Raw genomic sequence first — 21,260 nt, 5'->3', positions numbered from 1 at the left:
TGTAGCTGTCCAAGGTACTGCAGTCTACAGTACCTGTAAAAAGGAAAACCTGTTGAGTTTGCTAGTGTAGCGCAGAGACAGAAAGAGCTCTCTGTCTCTGGGCTCTAACATCAACTACGTCTTATTAAACAAGTATTTGGAGTGAGCTGGCCATCTGTTCATCTTAATGTTGGTTCTTCTGTCTCAGAAGAATGACCACGACAGTCCAGTTGCAAAGTTGCATCTAGGTCAACTTTTATTTATACTGAACAGCTTTTAAAAATACAGAATAAAATAGCATTTATCTACTATTATTCACAACATCTGGTCCAAATATTACATATTTCTTAAATATTTCAACGTTTAATAAAGCAATGTTAGAAAAAAATATCCCAACAAAACACAACAAAATTCATAAAAATCTCAATAAAAGAATTACACATCTCAGAGAAAAAACCCAACTTGGTTTGTAACATGAGATTGTGCAGTCAAAAGTCATTCACACAAAAAAAACAACTCATGGGAAAAAGAATATTATTATTTATCCCCACTGTCTAAAAAACAGTCAAAAGAGTTTGTTACATCAAAAGTTGTTATTATGAACAGACCAAAGAGGAGAAAAAGAAGATGCACTAGAGTTTGGATTGACAGCAAGATGGTTCACTTGGAAAGATGTCAGGCAATACACAAGGGAATTCTCTGCTATCAAATATGTACTGATGACTAATCACAGCCACAAGCAAATTATAACCAGACAGGAATGTTTTTGATGCCACTCAAGGTGAATTCTCAATACTTAAAGCAGCCCAGCACTATAGCGGTTATAGAGACTAATGGGCAGAAGCTAAATACTGGTGAGCACGTGGCCGCCTCACAGCACAGATGGGAAAGGATCTACCACTACAAAATGGGAAGCCCCAGCAGTGTGCTCTCCTCCATCCAGGCAGGTTAAGAAAGTGTTTGAGTGAGAAACTCTAGATATGCACCATGCACCATGCAAAAGAAAACAATACAAAATACAAATGGTGAGTGTATCTTGCTCCCAACGCTGCCTTCTTCTGGTGGTGAATGGTTGGTTATTTTTTGGTTCAAGAAGGCCACTGGAGAAGAAAAGGGGGGGGAAAGGCCATTTTGTGCTGGTCTGTCATGCATATTGAGATATGAGTTGCGTCGTCACTTTGGAATGCAGGCACACGTCCGATGGCACAGGGCTGCCTCTCCACTTTATGGTGTAAAGAGAAAGGAGGCTGCTTCTGGGCACTGAGCAAAGGGGAAAGTGGGATGGGAGTCACTTCTGAGGCTCTGCCCCTTGCATCTAACCAAAGGGAAGGGAACGGGGGTCGAGAACCAGATGGCCCGTTTTGAATTTGGGGCTATCAAAACCCCAAGAGTGTACAAGCAGCCTTATCATATGCCTTCCCAGAAACACCTTCACTAGGCTGGGTTATTCTTCTTTCTGGGAGGCAAAAGCAGCCAAATAGAGAGGAAGGGCCTTCAGCAGCTGCATCCTTGGAGCACCTTGATATATGTGGAAAACATACTTCAGCCAGTGAAGTAGACTCAGGCTAGCCAATGGCTTTAAACCATCAGCTCCTGAACCATTAGGCTCTCCCCAATTCCTCCCATCAACTCCTATGGGAATCGTTTAGGAACCCTACCTGCAGAGTTCATGGCTGGGATTGGGCTGAAAGCAAGGAGGCACCAAGGTGAAAAACAGAGAGGGTGAGTGGCTCTAAGGATGCTCCTTGTCCTTAACCATAACATGGGAAGAAGCCTGAAGTTCTGCATGCCATCAGAATTTGGCACTTCATAGATGATAGAAGGCTAGAGCCTAACTGTGCCATCAGTGAGAGGTTGACATGTTTTGGTCTGATTGCTTAATCTTTGCATCTGATTAGCATCTCTTTCTAATTCTCAACCAGCCAGAGACATTTTGGTGTTTGAGGCAGAAAATCCAAAAGGCGTTCTCACCTCCTGACTCCAAACATATACAAAATAATTAACGCAGCAAGGTTCTCCTTCACAAGCCTCATGGAAATGAACAGCAGCCGTGCAAGAGCACAGTTAACCCCTGTTTGCTTCAAGGAAGTAGGAGAACGTCCCTGTGGATTGTTCCCCCGGGGCCAGGGTGTGGATGCTTCCCACAGTGTCACCTGCTGAACAGTAGTCAGAATCAAAAGCTACTCTGTTAGATGGCCATGCATCTAGTCTCATGGTTGGACCTGCTCTGGGCTCAACATGTTCCATTGCTAGTACACAAGCAATGCTGTTCCAGTACCAATGTTTTCAAGAGAGAGGTGATCAATAACTTCTCTCCGTTTTTACTTAAAGGACATAAGCATGGGTAAATAAAGTATAAACAATCGCTAGCAATTCGTCAATGAAGAAATTCTATCACATGACATTGTCATGACAATCATATCACTCCCACCCAGGAAACCTGTGACAATTATTATCCTGGGTGGAAATGTTACTCGTTGAGTGTTTTTTTTAAGTCTATGGAAATAGAATACTGCAATATTCATGTACAAAGTTGCCATATTGAAAGTTAGTATTAAAGGATGTTAAGACAAATTGACTGTGTAAATTTAAAAACTCCTTCCCTGATGCATCTTATTCTGATTAATACTTTTTTTTCAATCACAGATAAAATTAACCATTAAATATAAATTCAAGAGGCATAATTTTATAAGACACATTCATAAATCTTAGGCAGAGTACTTAATTAAAAAAAATTTAACATAGGTTTTTATTTTAAATACAAAAGCTCAGAAATTGTTTTGCTTTCAATATACGTTTATAGGTCTTTGACATGACAGTGATGGTTTAGTCATGAATATTTATTTCTTTTAACTGAAATTTGTCAGTGATTTCCCCCAACCTCTCTCATAAGGTGATCTGTCTGGGCAGCACTGTTTAATAGCAGAAAGATAGGAGGCTACAATAAGCACACAATTCAAAGCATCACAACTTTGTTCTGACTTCCTTCCAGCTAGGATACATGTAAGGAGCTAACCGTTCTTTGCTCTCACACAATACTGGGATCTACTCCAAACGCAGCATATATATGGTTGGAGCCCAATGTCTGGTAGCTGAAGATCATACACCACTTTGAAAAGTTAACAAGAGGTACACCAAATACCTTCCCTTGACTGAAATTCACAGGCCTTGGAGGTTATCCAGAAAAATGAGTTTTCTGAATTCTCTCTTATGAATACAGTCCTAAGCCATTTTGATCCCAGAGTTGGACAAGGCGCAGATTATGGTTCTTCCCACTAATTAACACAAGGTGCCATCTGCCAGAAATTTATGTGTCCAACATCACTGAAATTAATGGGAGCTGTGAAAGAACACTGCTGTGCTCTTTTGCTTTAATGGTGCTTGACTCCCATCTCCTGCTATCTCACTACACTTTCCTATCTTGGACTCTCAAAATTCTCTCCAAAGTTAAAAGCATGCTTTCTTCTCAGGACAACAAAGTATTCTTGCCACAGCTGCAAAAGCACCTGACCTTCTGGATGCTCTGCATCCAGGCTGTCAAAAATCTTTCCTAAAAGCACCAGCAATTGCAATGCCCTCTTGTGGTTGCTTCTGCAAGAGAAAACCCGCCACGGCCTTCGCTTTAACCACTTTGCCTTTCAAAGTGAACCTGCCTCGTCTCTCTCAGAATATATATATATATGGGGGCGCAGAGTAAAGCGGACTGCACTTGTAAACACTGCAAGACTCTGGAAACATTTCATTCCATAGCTCTATATCCCAGGAGGGCAGTAGAACTCCATTTTAAAAACTCACGTCATTTGCACCTCAGAAGTGAGACAAGAAGGGTGGGTCACTTGAACGCCTCTTTTCCTGGCTACTGTGTGATGTATGGACTAGCTCTTAGCTGCATGTCCCTCAAAGAGAAGTTTAGCAATAAACATAGTCAAGCAGCTACTGAAGAAGTTGGGTGCTTACCTTGCCGCAGTTGTCAGCAGAATATGAAAGCTACTCAAGATAGCTGTAGCCACACAGCTGGTGGCAGGGCACATGTAAGAGCCCATATTCCTTATTTACTGCGCTGGCTGGGCCCAAACTATTGGAGATCTACTCTTTTACTGAAGCAAATGGGGAAGTTGTGGCAGAGTGTTATTACAGTAGTGCATCACATTCAGTGACATCTTCAGTTCTGCTATAAACAAACAACTGGCACCTTAGCAAACAGAAATGACCCAAACAAGAATATACTAAATTCTGACAATGTTATGAATACACAACATTTGCCCCTCTAATGCAGCCTTCGCCAACCTGGTGTCCTCTAGATTTTGGACTACAATTCCCATATGGCCAGGCTGGCTGGGGCAGAAGGGGATTGTAGCACAAAATATCTGGAGGGCGGCAAGTTGGCGAAGGCTGCTCTAATGTGTGCGGAAAATCTTGGCTTTGGCATTTTGCATTATTATAAGCCACCTATAGGGGGGCGGTTCCTTTCCACCCACCTTTTCTTTGGTTGCTCATAAAATAAAGGTGGAAAGCAAACATGCTGCCCCTGTGCTTTTACTCAGAAGTAAGTCCCACTGCGCCCAATGGAGCTTAATCCTAGGTGAGTATGCACAGGATTGTGGCCTTAGTTTCTGAAGCTCATGCAACAGCCCCAATTTAACCTTTTTAAAAAATTTAAAAGCAGCTACTTTTTGGGCTGGTTTTCATGATACCTGGTTTGAATCCAAGACAGCAAACTGCTGCAAGGTCTCTGAGGAAAGATCAGAGAGGGGAAATAACCCTGATGTGAAAAGCTATACAATGAAAATGTCACTGAAATGGTAGGAAACACCCACCATCTGCTGATTGCCTTCCCTTCCCCGCCATTCAATACTGATACATCAAAGCTCCTTACACCTTTCCCAAACCCTAATAGCCTCAGTAATCAACAAGAGTGGCTTCTGGCCTCTCATGCTTCAGAAACTGACAACAAATGTACAGTACCTGCTTTGGGAACTAAAAAAGAAAAGAGAGATACAAAACAGGAGCACCTTAGATCACACCGACTTTGAGAGTACAGGCTTTGAGAGAAGACTTACCCTAATGCCTCTCTAACAAATCTTTCCACCGCTTCAAAAATGCCTTTTGGGCCACATCGGGGGGTAGGGGGACGACAATAAGAAAGGAACAAAATGCTGATGTCTAAAAACTAATCTGCAACAGTAAGAACATTACACAGGAATATTTTTTTTACAATTATAAATGCATGATGAGCATTAACAGCTATGTAATGTCAGAGCCAAGACTAGTAGAAGAAAAAAATCAAGAGTCTGAATGGCACCCACAGTGGGCCCCCGATACCCGTTAAACCACCCAGTGGACAGTGATGCACACACAGTCTCTCTTGTTTTAAAAGCAGGTCCCATGTTAAGCTCAGAAAGGGAGGAAAACACAAAGGCAACATTAACTGAAGGATGTTTCTGGGACAGGCAGAACTGCATGAAGCAGGTCAGTACGAATCCAGAGACAACAGGATAGTTCCGTTCTCCATTGAGAAGTAGTGAATTTGGCTGCTTAATAAATATCACTTTTAAAAGACTGGCCTGCAGGGATGCAAGACAGTGAGCTGCTTAGGCAATCTGACAGGTTCAGGGATGTGCAATTTGACGACAGCCAGAGGCAAAGCCCCAGTCAACCCTGTCCACAAAAGGTGCTCAGCTAGGACTCGTTAAGCACCCCAGAGCCATGTCACTTTCTTAGGAACAGAAACTTGTGCAAAGGCACCACTTGTCGGTACACCCAATACACAATGCTGGGAAGCTTTGAAAGCACTGTCTAGTATGGAACACTTTGGTATAATTTGCCAGAATAATGCCAACAAATGACTGGGGGCTTATGAGAGTTAAATAAAAAAATGGAATGTATCAGCTATAAAATGGGAAAGACACAGCCTGCTTAAGCGCTGTGTTTACAATATTTACCAATTTTGGATCTGGATTAAACGTTGAACAGTAGTTGACCCGCCAAAATCAGCAAAAGCAATTCTAACAGTACTTCTTAAAAACAAAACAAAAAGCACAATGTAATTATAGAGAGACGTTATAGATAGCTATCACTGTCCACAATAGGAAAGCTATTTTTTATAATCTGTTTCGGCTCTGGTTCCAGAATTCAAAATGCAGAAATACAAAAAACATAAAACAAAACAAGGTCAGCAAGGAACTGCAGAGGTGTCTGTCACTGCAGCTGGTCGACAGGGGCTGCAGCAGCAGGGGCTATACAGTGGCCTCCGAGTCCTCCTCCTCTGTGCTCTGGCAGCCACTGTTTTGCCTGAAGCCTTTCCATGTGTAGCCCATGAAGGTGGGGCTGATGGGTAAAAAGCGGAAGCATTTGTACTTCCTCACAAATTCCATGCCAAAAGGCAAGTCATAAGTTTCCATGCCATCAATGGATTTGCTGCCTTTGCACACTCCTTTCTTCCATTTCTGGATTCCTCTTTCTTCGGGGCTTCCTGGGTATCAAAAGGATAGGGAGAGAGCTGCATCAAGAGCTGAACATTGGAGACATAAGCCCCTCTCTAATAACACTGGGATTCATGGACACCCAATGAAACTGCATGCTGCAAGATTCAGGACAGAGCAAAGAAAGTCCTCCTTCATGCAACACAGAGTTAAACTATGGAACTTGTTCCTGCAGGAAAAGGACCCCTGGACGGTTAAGTCCAGTCAAAGGCGACTATGGGGTTGCGGCGCTCATCTTGCTTTCAGGCCGAGGGAGCCGGCGTTTGTCCACAGACAACTTTCTGGGCTGTGAGTAACCGCTTCTGGCACAACGGGACACCATGATGAAAGCCAGAGTGCATGGAAATGTCATTTACCTTCCCATCACAGTGGTAACTATTTATCTACTTGCACTGGTGTGCTTTCGAACTGCTAGGTTGGCAAAAGCTGGGACAGAGCAACGGGAGCTCACTACCGTTGTGTGGATTCGAACCAAACCACCGACCTTCCGATCGGCAAGCCCAAGAGGCTCAGTGGTTTAGACCATAGAGCCGCCTGCGTCTTTCCTGCAGGAGACAGAGATTGCCACCAACCTAGATGGCTTTAAAAGATTAGACAAATTGATGGAGGAGAGGGTCATCAGTGACTGCTAGCTATGATGGCTGTGCTCTGCCTCTCCAGTTGGAGGCACCAATGCTTCCCTGTTGCTGGAAACCAAAGGAGAAAAGGGTGCTTCTGTGCTCAGATCCTGCTTGTGGGCTCCCCATGCAGTAGTGTCCAAACTTTTTTCAAAGATTTGATGAAGTGAAGGGCTGTGAGGGCCAACCTAAGGGCCAACCAAAGTTGTTGAGTTTTTTAGGATTTTATGCCAAGAAATAAACTGCCACAGGGGCCGGATCAAACCAATTAGGCTCTCGAAATGGACTTTGGACATGCCTGCATTAGGACATCTGGTTGGCCACTGTGAGAACAGGATGCTGGCCTAGAGGGGCCATTGGCTCTTCTTATGTGCTTCTAAGCCCCTTTCACAGGAAAGCTAGCCCCGCTCCATCAGCCTGAGCACTTAGCAGGATACCTGGAAAGTGAAACTCGTGCAATTGTGCACAGGAGCTCCAGCTGCCTCAGGGGAGTAGAAGGGGACCTACAAGCCCATGAGCCACACAGAAATGAACGAGGATTCCCCAAGAGCACACAATTTGCACTGTTGGATTGTGCTCTGTGTCAACCTGTGGCTGTGCTTTGTATTTTCAGCCTCAAGCGCCACAGTGTCTCTAACAGGAAGGCAGGGGAGGAAAACTGGGGAAAGGCAGCCTGTTACACTACTCACCTGGAATGGTGTTGTCTAAAATAAATGCTACACAACCCCCAACGAACATGGCTGTGGTGAGAAGAACATTTAACACTTGATCAATGCTGGCTATTCCTACAAGAATAAAAGGGGAGGGAGAGACTTAGAGCAAAATCTGAAGAGCCGCCATATTCATACGCACATTTTCAGGAGCCAAAGTCACACTGTCCACACAGCACAATCACCTGGTGATGTGGATTGCTTAGCAATGCTCATATATTTATCAACATCATCATCATACCGGGGACTCAAGGAAACTTGCACAAATTAAAATGACTCAGATAAAATACAAAAAGCTAAAAACATATAAAAGACAATCGTTGAAAAGTAATTAAGCAATAATAGAAATAAAACAATATGCCGTATTTTTTGCTCTGTAAGACTCACTTTTTCCCTCGTAAAAAGGGGAAATGTGTGTGCGTCTTATGGAGCGAATGCAGGCTGTGCAGCTATCCCTGAAGCCAGAACAGCAAGAGGGATTGCTGCTTTCACTGCGCAGCGATTCCTCTTGCTGTTCTGGCTTCTGAGATTCAGAATATTTTTTTTCTTGTTTTCCTCCTCCAAAAACTAGGTGCGTCTTGTGGTCTGGTGCATCTTATAGAGCAAAAAATATGGTATATTGCTATTCCATCCACCCCATCCCTCACATGGACATAATGTACAGCACTACTCAAAAGTCAGTTGGGAGGCAATTTCCCCTCCTACCAGGAAAGGGCTATAGTTCATTGGTAGAGCACAGGCCTTGGATGCAGACAGTTCTAGGTCCAGAATCAGGTAGCAAGTAGCAGTAGGGTCTCTGCCTGACATCTTGGAAAACTGCTGCCAGTTAAGAGGAGGCAGTACTGGGCTGGATGGACCAATGGCCTGACTCAGTGTAAGTTGGGTTCATGGAACCATGGAACTGAAAGGGACCTCAAAAAGAAATTTAGTCCCACCTACTGCAGTAAATTTACTACTACAGCCTCTACTTGAAAACCTCTAACAGATGGATCACCACCTCTTACACTGTCAAAGAAGCATGCATCATTGTTAGTTCTTCCAAGTCTAAATCATCTTTGATTTGAACCTGTTGTTTCAATCCTTTGGAACAAGAGAAAAAGAATTTGCTCCTTTTCCTATATGATAGTCTCTTCTCTTGGCTAAACATACCTAACAGACTCCCAGCTCTTAACTTGTTCTTCAACTATTTAGCCCTTGCCATCAGTGGTGGTCCCCAGTTTATGGAAAACCCTCCCTAGTGAGGTGCTTCTGCTTCCACTATTAACTTTCAGGAAGAATTTGAAAACATTCCTGTTTACCCAGGCATTTCATGGCTGAGGGATACTGTTCCTGGCATCCCTGACATCACTGGATGGAATAATGTTTAACCGTAACCGCTTTCAGGTGTCACTGTTTTTATAATGTTTAAACTGCTCTAGAATGCCCCCCCCCATTGTGGATCTGGGCTCCTTCAGAAGGAAGGGTGGGATATAAATTCAACAAATAATAATAAGCAGGAAAAAAGCATTGTGCATCCATCAACAGTATGTTCCCCATTAATTTGCGGAAAGATCTATCTTGTAAAAGGGCCTAAAATGCACATGGGTCCTCGCTCCCAGAACTGGGCTTGTACAAACAGGCAGTAGTGCTGGTCAACCCATTTTTTATCCCATTAACAGGGACTTGCAACCAGTTGGCTAATTAACTAATTTTTGGTTTCTTTTTAAAAAAAATAAAATAAATGTGTCTTTATCAAGATCGTGGGCATTTCACTTGAGTGCAAAGTAATTTACAGTAGATACCATAGAGCTCTCTTACCAGATTCAAAAAGCTTGAAAAAGCTTCTCAGAATTGTGGAGGATCCATGTTTAAGAGATATTTTTATTAACCATGGGGAAAGGGACCAAAGTCTCTTTCAGGGCTGCCCTATGAAGCCTTCAAGAACACAGAGGATGGCTGGCGAACCAAATCTTAGTCTGCAATTAAAGCTTTAAGTAATTATACCAGCTGACTGATTAACAATTGCAGCCACAGCTGACAGTACAGGTTGAAATGTTTACAAAATCCATTTCCACATGGGTTGTGTAAATGCATTTTTGTTCAGAACAAGATGTTTTAGCATAAGCTTATTTTAATACATGTAGTAGAATAAGAAAAAGGAAATTTTTGTACCTGTGACAAGTGGATTTTGTCGGAGGTAACTTGGAAGGACCAGTCCAAAGAAGATAGAAAATCCAAGCACAAAAAGGTTCCGAGAAGAGTTTAAATCTATGAACTGCAGGTTAGACAGTCCGACTGCAGTAATCATCCCTGAACAAGAACAAACAGGACAGGATTTCAGCCTCTACAGTATGCAATGTGAAATACTACACAGACCACCAGTATTTCCCTTCCATTAAAAAGCAAAAACAACCTCCATCTTTGGAGAAGGTAGGAGATGGATGTTCACTTAAGGGTGCATTGATAGTTTGAAGACTTATGTTGGGCTGGGGTATTTTTTAGGGGGGATTGTTGGAGTTGTTGCTGACGCTTTTTTATCTTTATGGTTTATGTGGAAATTGTTGGATTTGGTTGTGCATTTCTGATTGTTTATGACTACTTTTCTTATGTTTGTAGTTGTGTCAAGATGGCTTTAACTTTGGAAAGGTGGCATACAAAAAAAGGGGATTGATTTATTATGTTTCATGCCTGGCCTTGGGAGTCTGTGGTGATGAGTACCAAGCCGATACATAAATAACATTACATTTTAAGAATATAAGAAGAGCCTGCTAGAACAGGGCAATGGCCTTTATAGTCCAGCATCCTGTTCTCACAGTGGCCAACCAGCTGCCTGTGGGAAACCCACAAACAGGACCTTAGCACAAGAGCCATCCTCTCCCTTCCTCCTGTTTCCAGCAAAGCTGCTCTACTTCCCAGTGGGGAGGAGTTGCAGTGGACCGCCGCGTGACCACCCATTCCCCACCAGGGGGTGGGGGTGGGGGACTCTGTCCCCCGTTGCCTGGGGGATCCCGGCCATGTCAGAGCTCAGCCAGCCAACCCGCTGGCCAGGGGGCGCGTGGCCAGGGCCGTTTAAATCGGAGGAGCGAGCCAGAGGACTTCCTCTTTGGCTCACTTCCTCAATCACCAGCGCCCCCTCCCTATTTTGCAAGTTAGGCAATGGCCTTGCTATGGACTTCGGTTGGTCGCCTTGGTTGTCCGAGGGGCCTGGCAGGAATTTTTCCACCTGGCAAATTGGCACTGGCCATACCTTGTGTGGGGGAGGGGAGGTGTGGCCATCACCTGCCCCTCCATGCTTAAGGGTATTCTGTTAAAGGAATCCGGGGGTGTTGATCTAGTCTGAAGCCCGGCTGGGGGGCTAAGGCCTTGACACGACCCCGACGGGAACACCAGAGGGAGCTTGAGTTGGTTCGCATCGACAGGGCTCCCCCTACCGGTGACTTACCCTTACTGGGACTTCCTGCATAACAGGTAGGAGTCAGATATAGCCAGGTCCAATCAATGCCAAAGCCAGTACCGCTCACATTCTTTAATTTCAATAAAGTTGTGGCCAAAATTTGCCCAATAACGTAAACCTAATATCCGTGTCCTTATGTGAGTTATTTCCAATGAGGGGCTGGCTGCGGGGTCTCGACACGCAACTGGTCTTCAGAAGCACTGCTGCCTCCAATTGTGGAAGGAGACCACAGCCACCAGTTCTTTCTGTAAAACTGCACAGCATTACTCAGCAGCCTAACAAACAATGGGGGAGATGTGTGCCAGTCTACTAAGGTTTTGGCCCTTTCAGCTCATGCAAACAGGTGGGTTGCACCCTGAAGCAGCATCACCAGACATCAAAGTGAGCATCTGGAAGGCACTTCTCCCAAGCAAGTCCATGAGGAAAGACAGGAGACTCGGCTGACAGCTGGAGAAGTGGCAGCTGACATGGCTGCGCACAGAGCACATTGCTAACAGGCAAAAATATAAGGAGGGAAATTCAAATACCAAAGAGAGTGCAGAAGAGAGCGCCAAGCACTGGGTCAGGGAGGGATGCAAAGAGGGCGCTGAACTTGCCAACCATTCCAAGCAACAACATGAACGCTGCCCCGTACTGAATCACTCGCCGACTTCCAACCTACGGATCACACAACAAAAAGGGAGATAAATTACAACATTTCTGGCAGTTGCTCAGAATCATAGAGTTGGAAGGGACCCAAGAGTCATCTAGTCCAACCCTCTGTGATGCAGGAATCTCAGCTAAAGCATCCATGACAGATGGCTTAAAAACTTCCAAGGAAGGAGAGTCCACAACCGCCAGAGGGAGACTGTTCCACTGTCTTCTTCACTATCACAACTTGTGATTTCATCACAAAGTTGTAAAACTGACATGGGAAACTTTCAACCCTCCAGATGCGGGTGAACTACAACACTCATCAGTCAGTGGCTGTGCTTGCTAGGGCTGACGGCTGCTGTAGCTCAGCAGCTCTGGAAAAAATATAGAATCTTTAGCTGATTTAAATGCAATATTCCATTTCCTCGCTTGATGGCTCACTTGTTCGTGATGGCTCTCTGCTGAAGGACAAGAAGGATCCTCCTCAATGGGGTGTGTGTTTGGTGAGATCTGTGTATCAATATGCAGGTGGGCCTTTTTTAATTACTGGAGCATTGCACTGCCAGCCACAGAACAATCTCTCTGAGTCAATTCGGGGACTGCAGTGAAGGGGAAGGACTAGGGGTAGCTGCAACAACAGCTGCAGAGGAAACAGATTAGGGACTCAGTGGCACAGAGAATTAAAAGCCTCTGTTATTAGATGGATATCCCAACTAAACCTCACCATCTCCTGCTAGTTTGGTGAAAACGGCCTGACCTCAGCTTTTTCCTTGCTCCACAACCCCAGCAAGTTTAAACTTTTTATTTTTATTTTTCAAACACTCTAGGCCGATTCCCTATGGCCACAGTTATCATGTGATCACTTGACAGGATGATACCGCAGGCCAGTATGTTATCATGTGTTCCCAGTATTTATCAATGGAAGCAAGCTGATAAAGCCACTTGATACATTCCACATCAGCTGAATGTGAGACCCAGCAATACAGATTCGTGCTTTGGGGCATTTTAGTTCAAAAAGACTATTTTTGTAGAGTTACATAACACAGAGACATTTCCATTGCTTGGGGCTACACTCTTTGAAGAGCACAACTGAACAAAGCGATGCTTTGCACAAAACAAAGGAGAAGCACAAATCAATTCCTTGCAAAGTTTTTGCGCTGACAGTTTAACACACAAGCAGCAGAGTCCATGTGACAATCAACATTCACTTGACTTGCGCCACACTCTGTGTGTGGGCAAAGGTCTCTTCCGCCACACTTTCCCATTGCTTTATTTAATGCTATCTATACAATGAAAAAGATTATGAACAAAGGCAAGCTGCACTGGCAGAACATACCTCTCTGAAAACATTTCCCATGCTATTTTCCTTAAACAGCCTTTATTTCTACTACAATCCCATAAACAGACATTTTGCCCTAAGGGGATGTATAAAGTGGCAGCACCTATACTTTGGAATTCCCTGCCTACTGATATCAAGTAAGTGCCTTCACTGTATTCTTTTCTGTGCCTGCTAAAAATGCTATTGTTTAGACAAGCCCAGATGCTCAGAAAATTGATGTGAATTCTCATCAGTTTTAGTATTTTAACTTTTTGTATGTTTAACTGTAAACCATTTTAAGGGTGGGTTTATTTTTAACAATCATTTTATGAAGTAAACACGTAATACATAAAGTGCCTTTGTAACATTTGCTTGTAGCATGTTCAGAAATTATTTAATCCATGACTGGAAATTACGAGATCAAGGTAAAACAGATGTGACAGGTCCCTAGATAACTGCAGACCGCCAATATTAGGCTATGGAAATGGGGCCAACCCACTACTGCACTTCCATGTACAGTGGTACCTCTAGTTACGAACTTAATTCGTTCTGGAGGTCTGTTCTTAACCTGAAACTGTTCTTAACTAGAGGAGTGCTTTCGCTAATGGGGCCTCTTGCTGCTGCTGTGACGCCGGCACATGATTTCTGTTCTCATCATCCTGGGGCAAAGTTATCAACTCAAGGTAACTCTTCCAGGTTAGCGGAGTTTGTAACCTGAAGCATTTGCAACCTGAAGCGTTTGTAACCTGAGACGTTTGTAACTCGAGGTACCATTGTATTTTTGTAAGAAACCTCCCTCTCCCCACCTAAAAAAAAATTTCATCCAGTAGATGGCGATGTTCATATTCAAACTTTCACAAGCAAATCACTGAAGATAAAAAAAAGATTTAAGGGCCAAGCTACACATGACTCTAGAAATCTTGTGTCTTTAAGCACCTGTCTCCATCATGTATAAAACATGCTGGATGGAAGTACAACTTAGAGCACAAGATGTAGGGTGGAGGGGGGAGAGGCTGAAACCACCACCTCCATTCCCTGCAAACCATTCCTCAAGGATATTAAACTGTATGTATATACACAGCTTATTTATTTCATTTATAAAAGTATTTATGTACTACCTCCTATGGTGAGTTTGAAGGCAATGTCTAACAAGACTATTAAAACCATGACGTCTACATACAAATCAAACTAAAGTGCAGTTGATACATATAATTTAATAATATTACTGGAACTAAACATCAGAAACTATTTAGATTACGTTAGATTTATTGAATTTATGTATTGCTTCGCACACAAAAGGAGTGTGATTTTTAATATACTAAAATGCAATATACAATAAGAATACAATTTTAACAAGTGTCACAATATCATCGGTGTTGGCACTTGTTAGATCCCAAAGGGGTTTCACATGTGACTTTTATAGCGTTTTAACTCACCACATCCCAGCATTCCACTTAATAATAATAATAATAATAATAATAATAATAATAATAATTTTTATTTATACCCCGCCCTCCCCAGCCAAGGCCGGGCTCAGAGCGGCTTACAAGCAATAATAAAAACAAGTTGAATGATTACAACTTAAAAACAAAATTAAAATACAACATTAAAATATTGAAACATTAAAATGTAGCCTCATCGTAGGAGGAGAAGGAAAGGAAAAAAGAAAGAGAGGGAGGGAATCAAATTGGCTCCAAGCCAAAGGCCAGGTGGAACAACTCTGCCTTACAGGCCCTGCGGAAAGAAATCAGATCCTGCAGGGCCCTGGTCTCATGAGGCAGAGCGTTCCACCAGGCCGGAGCCAGAGTTGAAAAGGCCCTGGCTTTTAAGTGGGAAGAACCATCCCATTTCATATTTGCAAATGATAATGGAGAGTTGAGTCCAGCTTTTTCATGCAGTGACACGTGAAACATCTCATGTTCACTGATCTGATGTACTCTGACTGCAAGAGGGTGCATTTTAAAATAATAACACAGCAATCAGACTGTGTTTTCTATGTACAACTTTAACTGAACTCTGCTCTTGAGCAAGTCCCTCTCTCTTCACTAGGCATGTGCAGGGGAAGCTCCCACCATGATAAATCTCAAGCTTATTTGAACAGATATGTACCTTCGTAATCCCCAAGACTCCGATGTTGGGGCTAGAGGAAGTAGATCCATTCCCAGTGCCAAACACTCCATCTAATACACAGGAAAGGCCTTCTATGAAAATGCCCCTGCAATTGGAAGGAAAATGTTGAGATTACGCTATATAACATGTTAGAAAAGCATGAAAACCAGCTGAGGCCAGGCAAACTCTCAAGCAGGACTGGCAGCCACTGTAGTTAAGGGCTGGGTAATGACAGTTAAAGACATCATCAACTGGTCAAATATTCTTATGCATTTGTAACACAGAATACAGTGGAACCTCAGAAGCCGAACACCTTTGAACTCGAACGTTTCGGCTCCCAAACGATTGAAACCTGGAAGTGATTGTTCTGGTTTTCGAACGATTTTCGGAAGCCGAACGTCCGGCGTGGCTTCCAATTAGCTGCAGGATGCTCCTGCAGCCAATCAAAAGCTGCGTTTTGGAAGTTGAACGGACATCTGGAACGGATTCCGTTCCACTTCCAAGGTACGACTGTACTACAAATAAAACAAAGTGATTCCCCCCCCCCCAACCTCATACAAGCAAAAGGAAAAAGCCACACCATCTCCTTGCCTGCAGGAGAAAGATCCAAGAAAGCTCAAGCCCATTAGAGACATCTTCTTCCTGACCTTCTCATCTCTGCCTCTTCTGCAGTTCTTGCCAACTCTCACTTTCTGGATTCCTCGTGTCCTTTCCAGCTGCCTAACATGTTTTAAGGAAACTAACGCTAACTTTTGTCTTTACATATGAAACTTCTGCTATTGTCTTTCACTAAGCCGCCCTCAGCCTGGTCTTGGCTGGGGAGGGTGGAGTATAAATAAATTATTATTATTATTATTATTACTGCATAGGGGTCACAAATTGATATCTAGCTTCTCAGTATGATTCTTTTTCATTATAGCATCTACTGAATGTTCTGTTTTTTTGTATGCATTATTATATTATAATTATTGTTCTGTATGAATTTGTCATTGCACTGGTGTTGTATTTCTTACGTATTGTTGCATATTATTTTTGTTATGGAACTGTTATCAGGACTGTTGATCTTTGTTATGCATTGTGCTCCCACTGCTATTGTACGGTGCTTTGAGCATGTTTTTTAATGGAAAGGCATCATTATCAATAAACATGTTGATTCTATATTTTAAAACTATTTAGACACCCTGAACTTTACGATGGGGAGAGGGAAAGAGGTAGTCAACTGGCCGGTCAGCTGACCACCCTGCCAATTCAAATATTTTGAAGCCAAGCGAAACTGGATGTTTGGCAGGGCAATGCAGTACCAGAATCAGGTTGGAACATGACTGAGAAGGATGCAGTGGAGTAATTTTCTCTCTGTGGCTGCTCAGTGCAAAAACAACCATAGAACCATTTCCTGATTATTCACTTTCTGACTTGCGGATGAACGTGTAATTGTCCCTAGTGAAAACAGGTTAGAAGTAAAGCAATGTGATATGAAATCTGCCTGTGGGATTTGACCAGTTAAGGTAGTTTGATCATCGACATCACTAACTGATGCTGCAATATCGAGTTATGAGGATCCACATGCAAACTCGTATATGCTTCAGTTCTGAATTTTTGGGTCCCAGAAGTCTATAATATTGCAAAACCTGAAAGAAGTTAGGACTCTGAATCCAGGGAGATGGGGCACAGCAAAGGGTGAGAAGGAAGCGAAGACTTTTTCGGGAGGCTCACCTGTTTATTGCATGGATTGGTGGTGGAGGAGCACAAGATAACCTGGCGCAGGCATAATAATCGCCAATTGATTCAATGATGCTAGCAACCACGGCACTGAGCATTCCTATCACACCTGCAGCTGATATTGTAGGCAATCCCCACTGAACTGTGAAGACAAAAAAAACCCCATAATTGTTCTTACTGTATTTAAAGCAATTACTTTTAAGGTGTAAAATGTTCTCTCAGCTCATGGGATGGCCAATTTCTGGGTTGTTGTTTTTTTTAAAGATATTTATTGAAGTTTTACAAAAACATAAATTTAAAAAATCATATAAAAAGAAAGAAATACAAAAAACATAGAAAAATACATAAAAGAAGAAAAAGAAGAGTAAAAACAAATCCATTTTTGTAACCCTAATTCATTACCTTATTTCCTTGGCCTCCTCACACCTCCCCTTTTTGTATCCCCATTTAAATAATCAAATCAGCAAATCCTTACCCTCTTTCGTTTATCTTAACTCTGTATCTTAACATATTATAACTCTATATTTTCATCCATTATCAGTTCAATTTTGCATACTCTTGTTAGCTTTGTTGCTAATGCCACTTATTTTCAATCCAACATCATTTTAACATTCATTAATTTTATAGTGTTTCTGCAGATAGTCTTTAAATTTCTTCCAGTCTTCTTCCACCAACTCTTCTCCCAGGTCTCGGATTCTGCCAGTCATTTCCGCCAATTCCATATAGTCCATCACCTTCATCTGCCACTCTTCCAGGGTGGGTAAATCTTGTGTCTTCCAATACTTTGCAATCAGTATTCTTGCTGCTGTTGTTGCATACATAAAGAAAGTTCTGTCCTTCCTTGGCACCGATTGGCCGACTATGCCCAGGAGAAAGGCCTCTGGTTTCTTCAGGAAGGTATATTTAAATACCTTTTTCATTTCATTATAGATCATCTCCCAGAAAGCCTTAATCTTTGGGCACGTCCACCAAAGGTGAAAGAATGTACCTTCATTTTCTTTACATTTCCAACATTTATTATCGGGCAGATGTAGGATGGCCAATTTCTGGGTTTTAGGGGTGGGCAATAGTGTTCTCAAAACAGTGGTCATGCCACACAAACTGACACTTCGTATGTAGTCTGCCAGCATAATAAATTGGTACCATCTACTCAGGAGGGCTTCCCACATGCATTTACATAGAATCAGAATTGTAGATTTGGGCGGGACCCCATGGGTCATGTGGTCCAACTCCTTGAAATGCGGGAATTTCAACACACAGTTGCCCACCCAATTTGAAACCATACCGTACCCTGCTTAGCTTTTGCAATACTGAGCCTAGGGTTTGCCGATCAGAAGGTAGGAGGTTCAAATCCCCGTGACGGGGTGAGCTCCCATTGTTTGTTCATAAGCTCCTGCCAACCTAGCGGTTCAAAAGCACCTCAAAGTGCAAGTAGATAAATAGGTAACCCTCCAGCGGGAAGGAAACGCCATTTCCGTGCACTGTTCTGGTTTTGCCGGAGGCGGCTTAGTCATGCTGGCCACATGACCCAGAAAAACTGTCTGCAGACAAACGTCGGCTCCCTCAGCTAGTAAAGTGACATGAGCGCCGTAACCCCAGAGTCGTTCACGACTGGACTTAACTTTCAGGGGTCCTTTACCTTTACCTTACCAGTTTTATTAGCATCACATACAGATAGGCTTACCTGCACATCACATTTTAAAAATCCAAAAATTAGATTAAAAATAATGTGGAATATTTATCTAATGCAACCTGTCTATTTTCCTCATGAGTGGAAGCATGGACAACCTTTACCAGAGGCATCTGCCGGTTGCCCACTCTCATCTTAGATTATACAGATTTTTTCCCCCACTAAAGCTGAATCTGCCTTCAAAACTGACCCACCAAACATGGTGTGGCCAAAGAGAAAGGGGTTTATTTAGCTGAGATAGCACTAAGGGAACCATCAGCTTAATTCAAACCACAGTTAAACCAAGAGGCATGAAACTGCCTTAGCCCACCAGCCTAGATATGTCAGTATTGTCTCTAGTCTCACTGGCAGCAGATCTCCAAGACAGAGATCTTTCACAGCCTTGCTCCCTTTTCACTGGAGATCCTGGGCGGCTGAACCACAGACCTGGCAGCAACTTGGGAGCCGAATCACAAATGCTCATTTCTGCAAGCACATGCCAGTGACCAGGTAACTTCTTCTGTACTCATGCAAGGTGCAGGGGGAAAAAATAAACTAATGTAAGTCTGGAGTAACTGTATCAAAGAGCAAAGCTTTGTGGGGAACTCTCCCTTAAGTGCTTGCTAAATACACTTACATGGATAAGGAACCTTGAACCATGGAGCTACCAGAAGCACTCCTTGCCTGGCATCAGTGCGTGCATAGAATCCGTACTTTGTACTATCAGGTGGAAACACATCTGTCACAGTGAAGATGAAGCACAGCAACCAGGACACCAGAATGGCTAGAATGATCTGCAGTGGGAACAGAAAGGGGCTTAAAGCACACCAGCAAGGAAACAGTAATTGCCCACAGAGGATCTCCTTACCAACTCTGCATAATAATATCCAAACTGGTCTTGGGGAGTTGTTGCATCAAGGATTTGGTGAATACATTCCCTGTACAATTTTTAAAAGACCCTTCTAGTTCAAAATGGATCCTTTCATACAATTTCCCCAAACTGGGAATATCTCCAAATAAGCACTTAAAGCAGCGCCATTAATCCTTTTAAGACAAAACTAAGCATTGTGCGTGCTGATAAACTCACAACAATTTACAAAAATAAAATGAGTGGATCCCAGAGGAAGAATAAATAAATTGATTTGGGGTGGGGTGGGGATGCTGTAGCACACTCTGTAGAGCTCTTTAGGAACTGGATTTAGCATTATCTGAAACTGCAGACAAACTCACAAGCAGGGTGTCAAGGTGATGGCCACCCCCTGTTCATTCTCAGCATCTGATTATCAGAGATACACAGCTGATGGACATGGAGGCTCCGTTCAGCTAAACTGCCATCAACAGACCCGATAGCTAAATCTGCTTAATTCTTTTAAAAACCATTTAAGTGGGTAACTTGAAGTGAAACTGCCAATAATTTTCACTGACTGAGCCTGAATTTCCATGCCTTGGAGAGTGAATGGTTTCAATACCACTCTCTCCACATCTTTCATTGCAGTCCTCTGACTAAAGAGCCTGAATCCCCTTCACGTGAGGCTCAGGTGGCTTGGGTGGTCTGGAGTGCCTTCCATCAGCTTTGGTTAGAGGCCCACCTGCACCCCTATCTGCACCCCATCGTTCTGCCCGGACACTGAGGTCCAGCTCCGAGGGCCTTCTGGCAGTTCCCTCACTGCGAGAGGCCACGTTACAGGGAACCAGGCAGAGGGCCTTCTCGGTAGTGGCGCCCGCCCTGTGGAATGCCCTCCCATCAGATGTCAAAGCGATAAACATCTACCTGACATTCAGAAGACATCTGAAGGCAGCCCTTGTTCAGGGAAGTTTTTAATATGTGACATTTTAGTGTATCTTTTATCTTTGTTGGAAGCCGCCCAGAGTGGCTGGGGAAACCCAGCCAGATGGGCGGGGTGCAAATAATAAATTATTATTATTATTATATGTGGACAAGGATAGCCCAGCGTCTGTTGTCTATGCTCTGGTAACCTCTAGGTTAGATGACTGCAACACATTATACCTGCGGCTGCCTCTGAAGATGGTTCAGAAACTTCAGCTGGTGCAGAATTCAGTGTCCAGGTTGCTCACTGGGGCAAGATGGTTTCAGAACATAAAGTCAATTTGGCCTAACTCCCCTGGCGGCCAATTAGTTTCCAGGCCCAATGCAAAGTGCTGATGTTGACCTATAAACGGCTCAGGCCCACAGGACCAAGGACCACTTCTCTCCATATGAACCAGGCCCTGTGATCATCATCTGAGGCCCTTCTTTGTGTGCCTCCTCTGTGCAAGGTCTAGAGGGTGGCAACGTGAGAACGGGCCTTTTCTGCGGTGGCTCCCCATTTGTGGAATGCTCTCCACAGCAAGGCTCATCTGGTGCCTTCATTACAAATCTGCAGGCACTAGGCAAAAACATTCCTCTTCTCCCAGATTTTTCGCTAATTAAAGAATTTATGGTCTTTTGAATAACTACTTGAAGATGCTGGGAATGGTCAGGAGGAGATTTGGGGCAAGGTGCCATCAACATGCCAATGAAATTTAGCTCTTTTTCTCCATAAGACCTGAATCAGGAGAGGCCCCGTGGGCCCTGAACCAGTTCCTGGCTG

General features: G+C 43.3%; 1 protein-coding gene across 11 annotated transcripts in view; it reads right to left on the bottom strand.

Annotated features, from left to right (window-relative positions):
- Positions 1-209: 209 nt before the first annotated feature.
- Positions 210-21,260, bottom strand: part of SLC23A2 (solute carrier family 23 member 2) — an 85,603-nt gene continuing 64,552 nt past the window's right edge. For all 11 annotated transcript variants that reach the window (XM_083629437.1, XM_083629441.1, XM_083629446.1 and 8 more), the window contains 7 exons: positions 19,307-19,463; positions 16,995-17,142; positions 15,282-15,387; positions 11,749-11,878; positions 9,940-10,077; positions 7,768-7,863; positions 210-6,451 (listed from right to left, as the gene is read on the bottom strand). In XM_083629437.1, coding sequence (XP_083485563.1) covers positions 6,216-6,451; positions 7,768-7,863; positions 9,940-10,077; positions 11,749-11,878; positions 15,282-15,387; positions 16,995-17,142; positions 19,307-19,463 — 1,011 coding nt within the window. In that variant the 3' untranslated portion in view covers positions 210-6,215. The remainder of the gene's footprint in view (positions 6,452-7,767; positions 7,864-9,939; positions 10,078-11,748; positions 11,879-15,281; positions 15,388-16,994; positions 17,143-19,306; positions 19,464-21,260) is intronic.

This window comes from Podarcis filfolensis (assembly GCF_964270895.1).
Source record: "Podarcis filfolensis genome assembly, chromosome: 8".
Classification (NCBI taxonomy): Eukaryota; Metazoa; Chordata; class Lepidosauria; order Squamata; family Lacertidae; genus Podarcis; species Podarcis filfolensis.
This window is presented reverse-complemented; position numbering and strand designations above follow the sequence as displayed.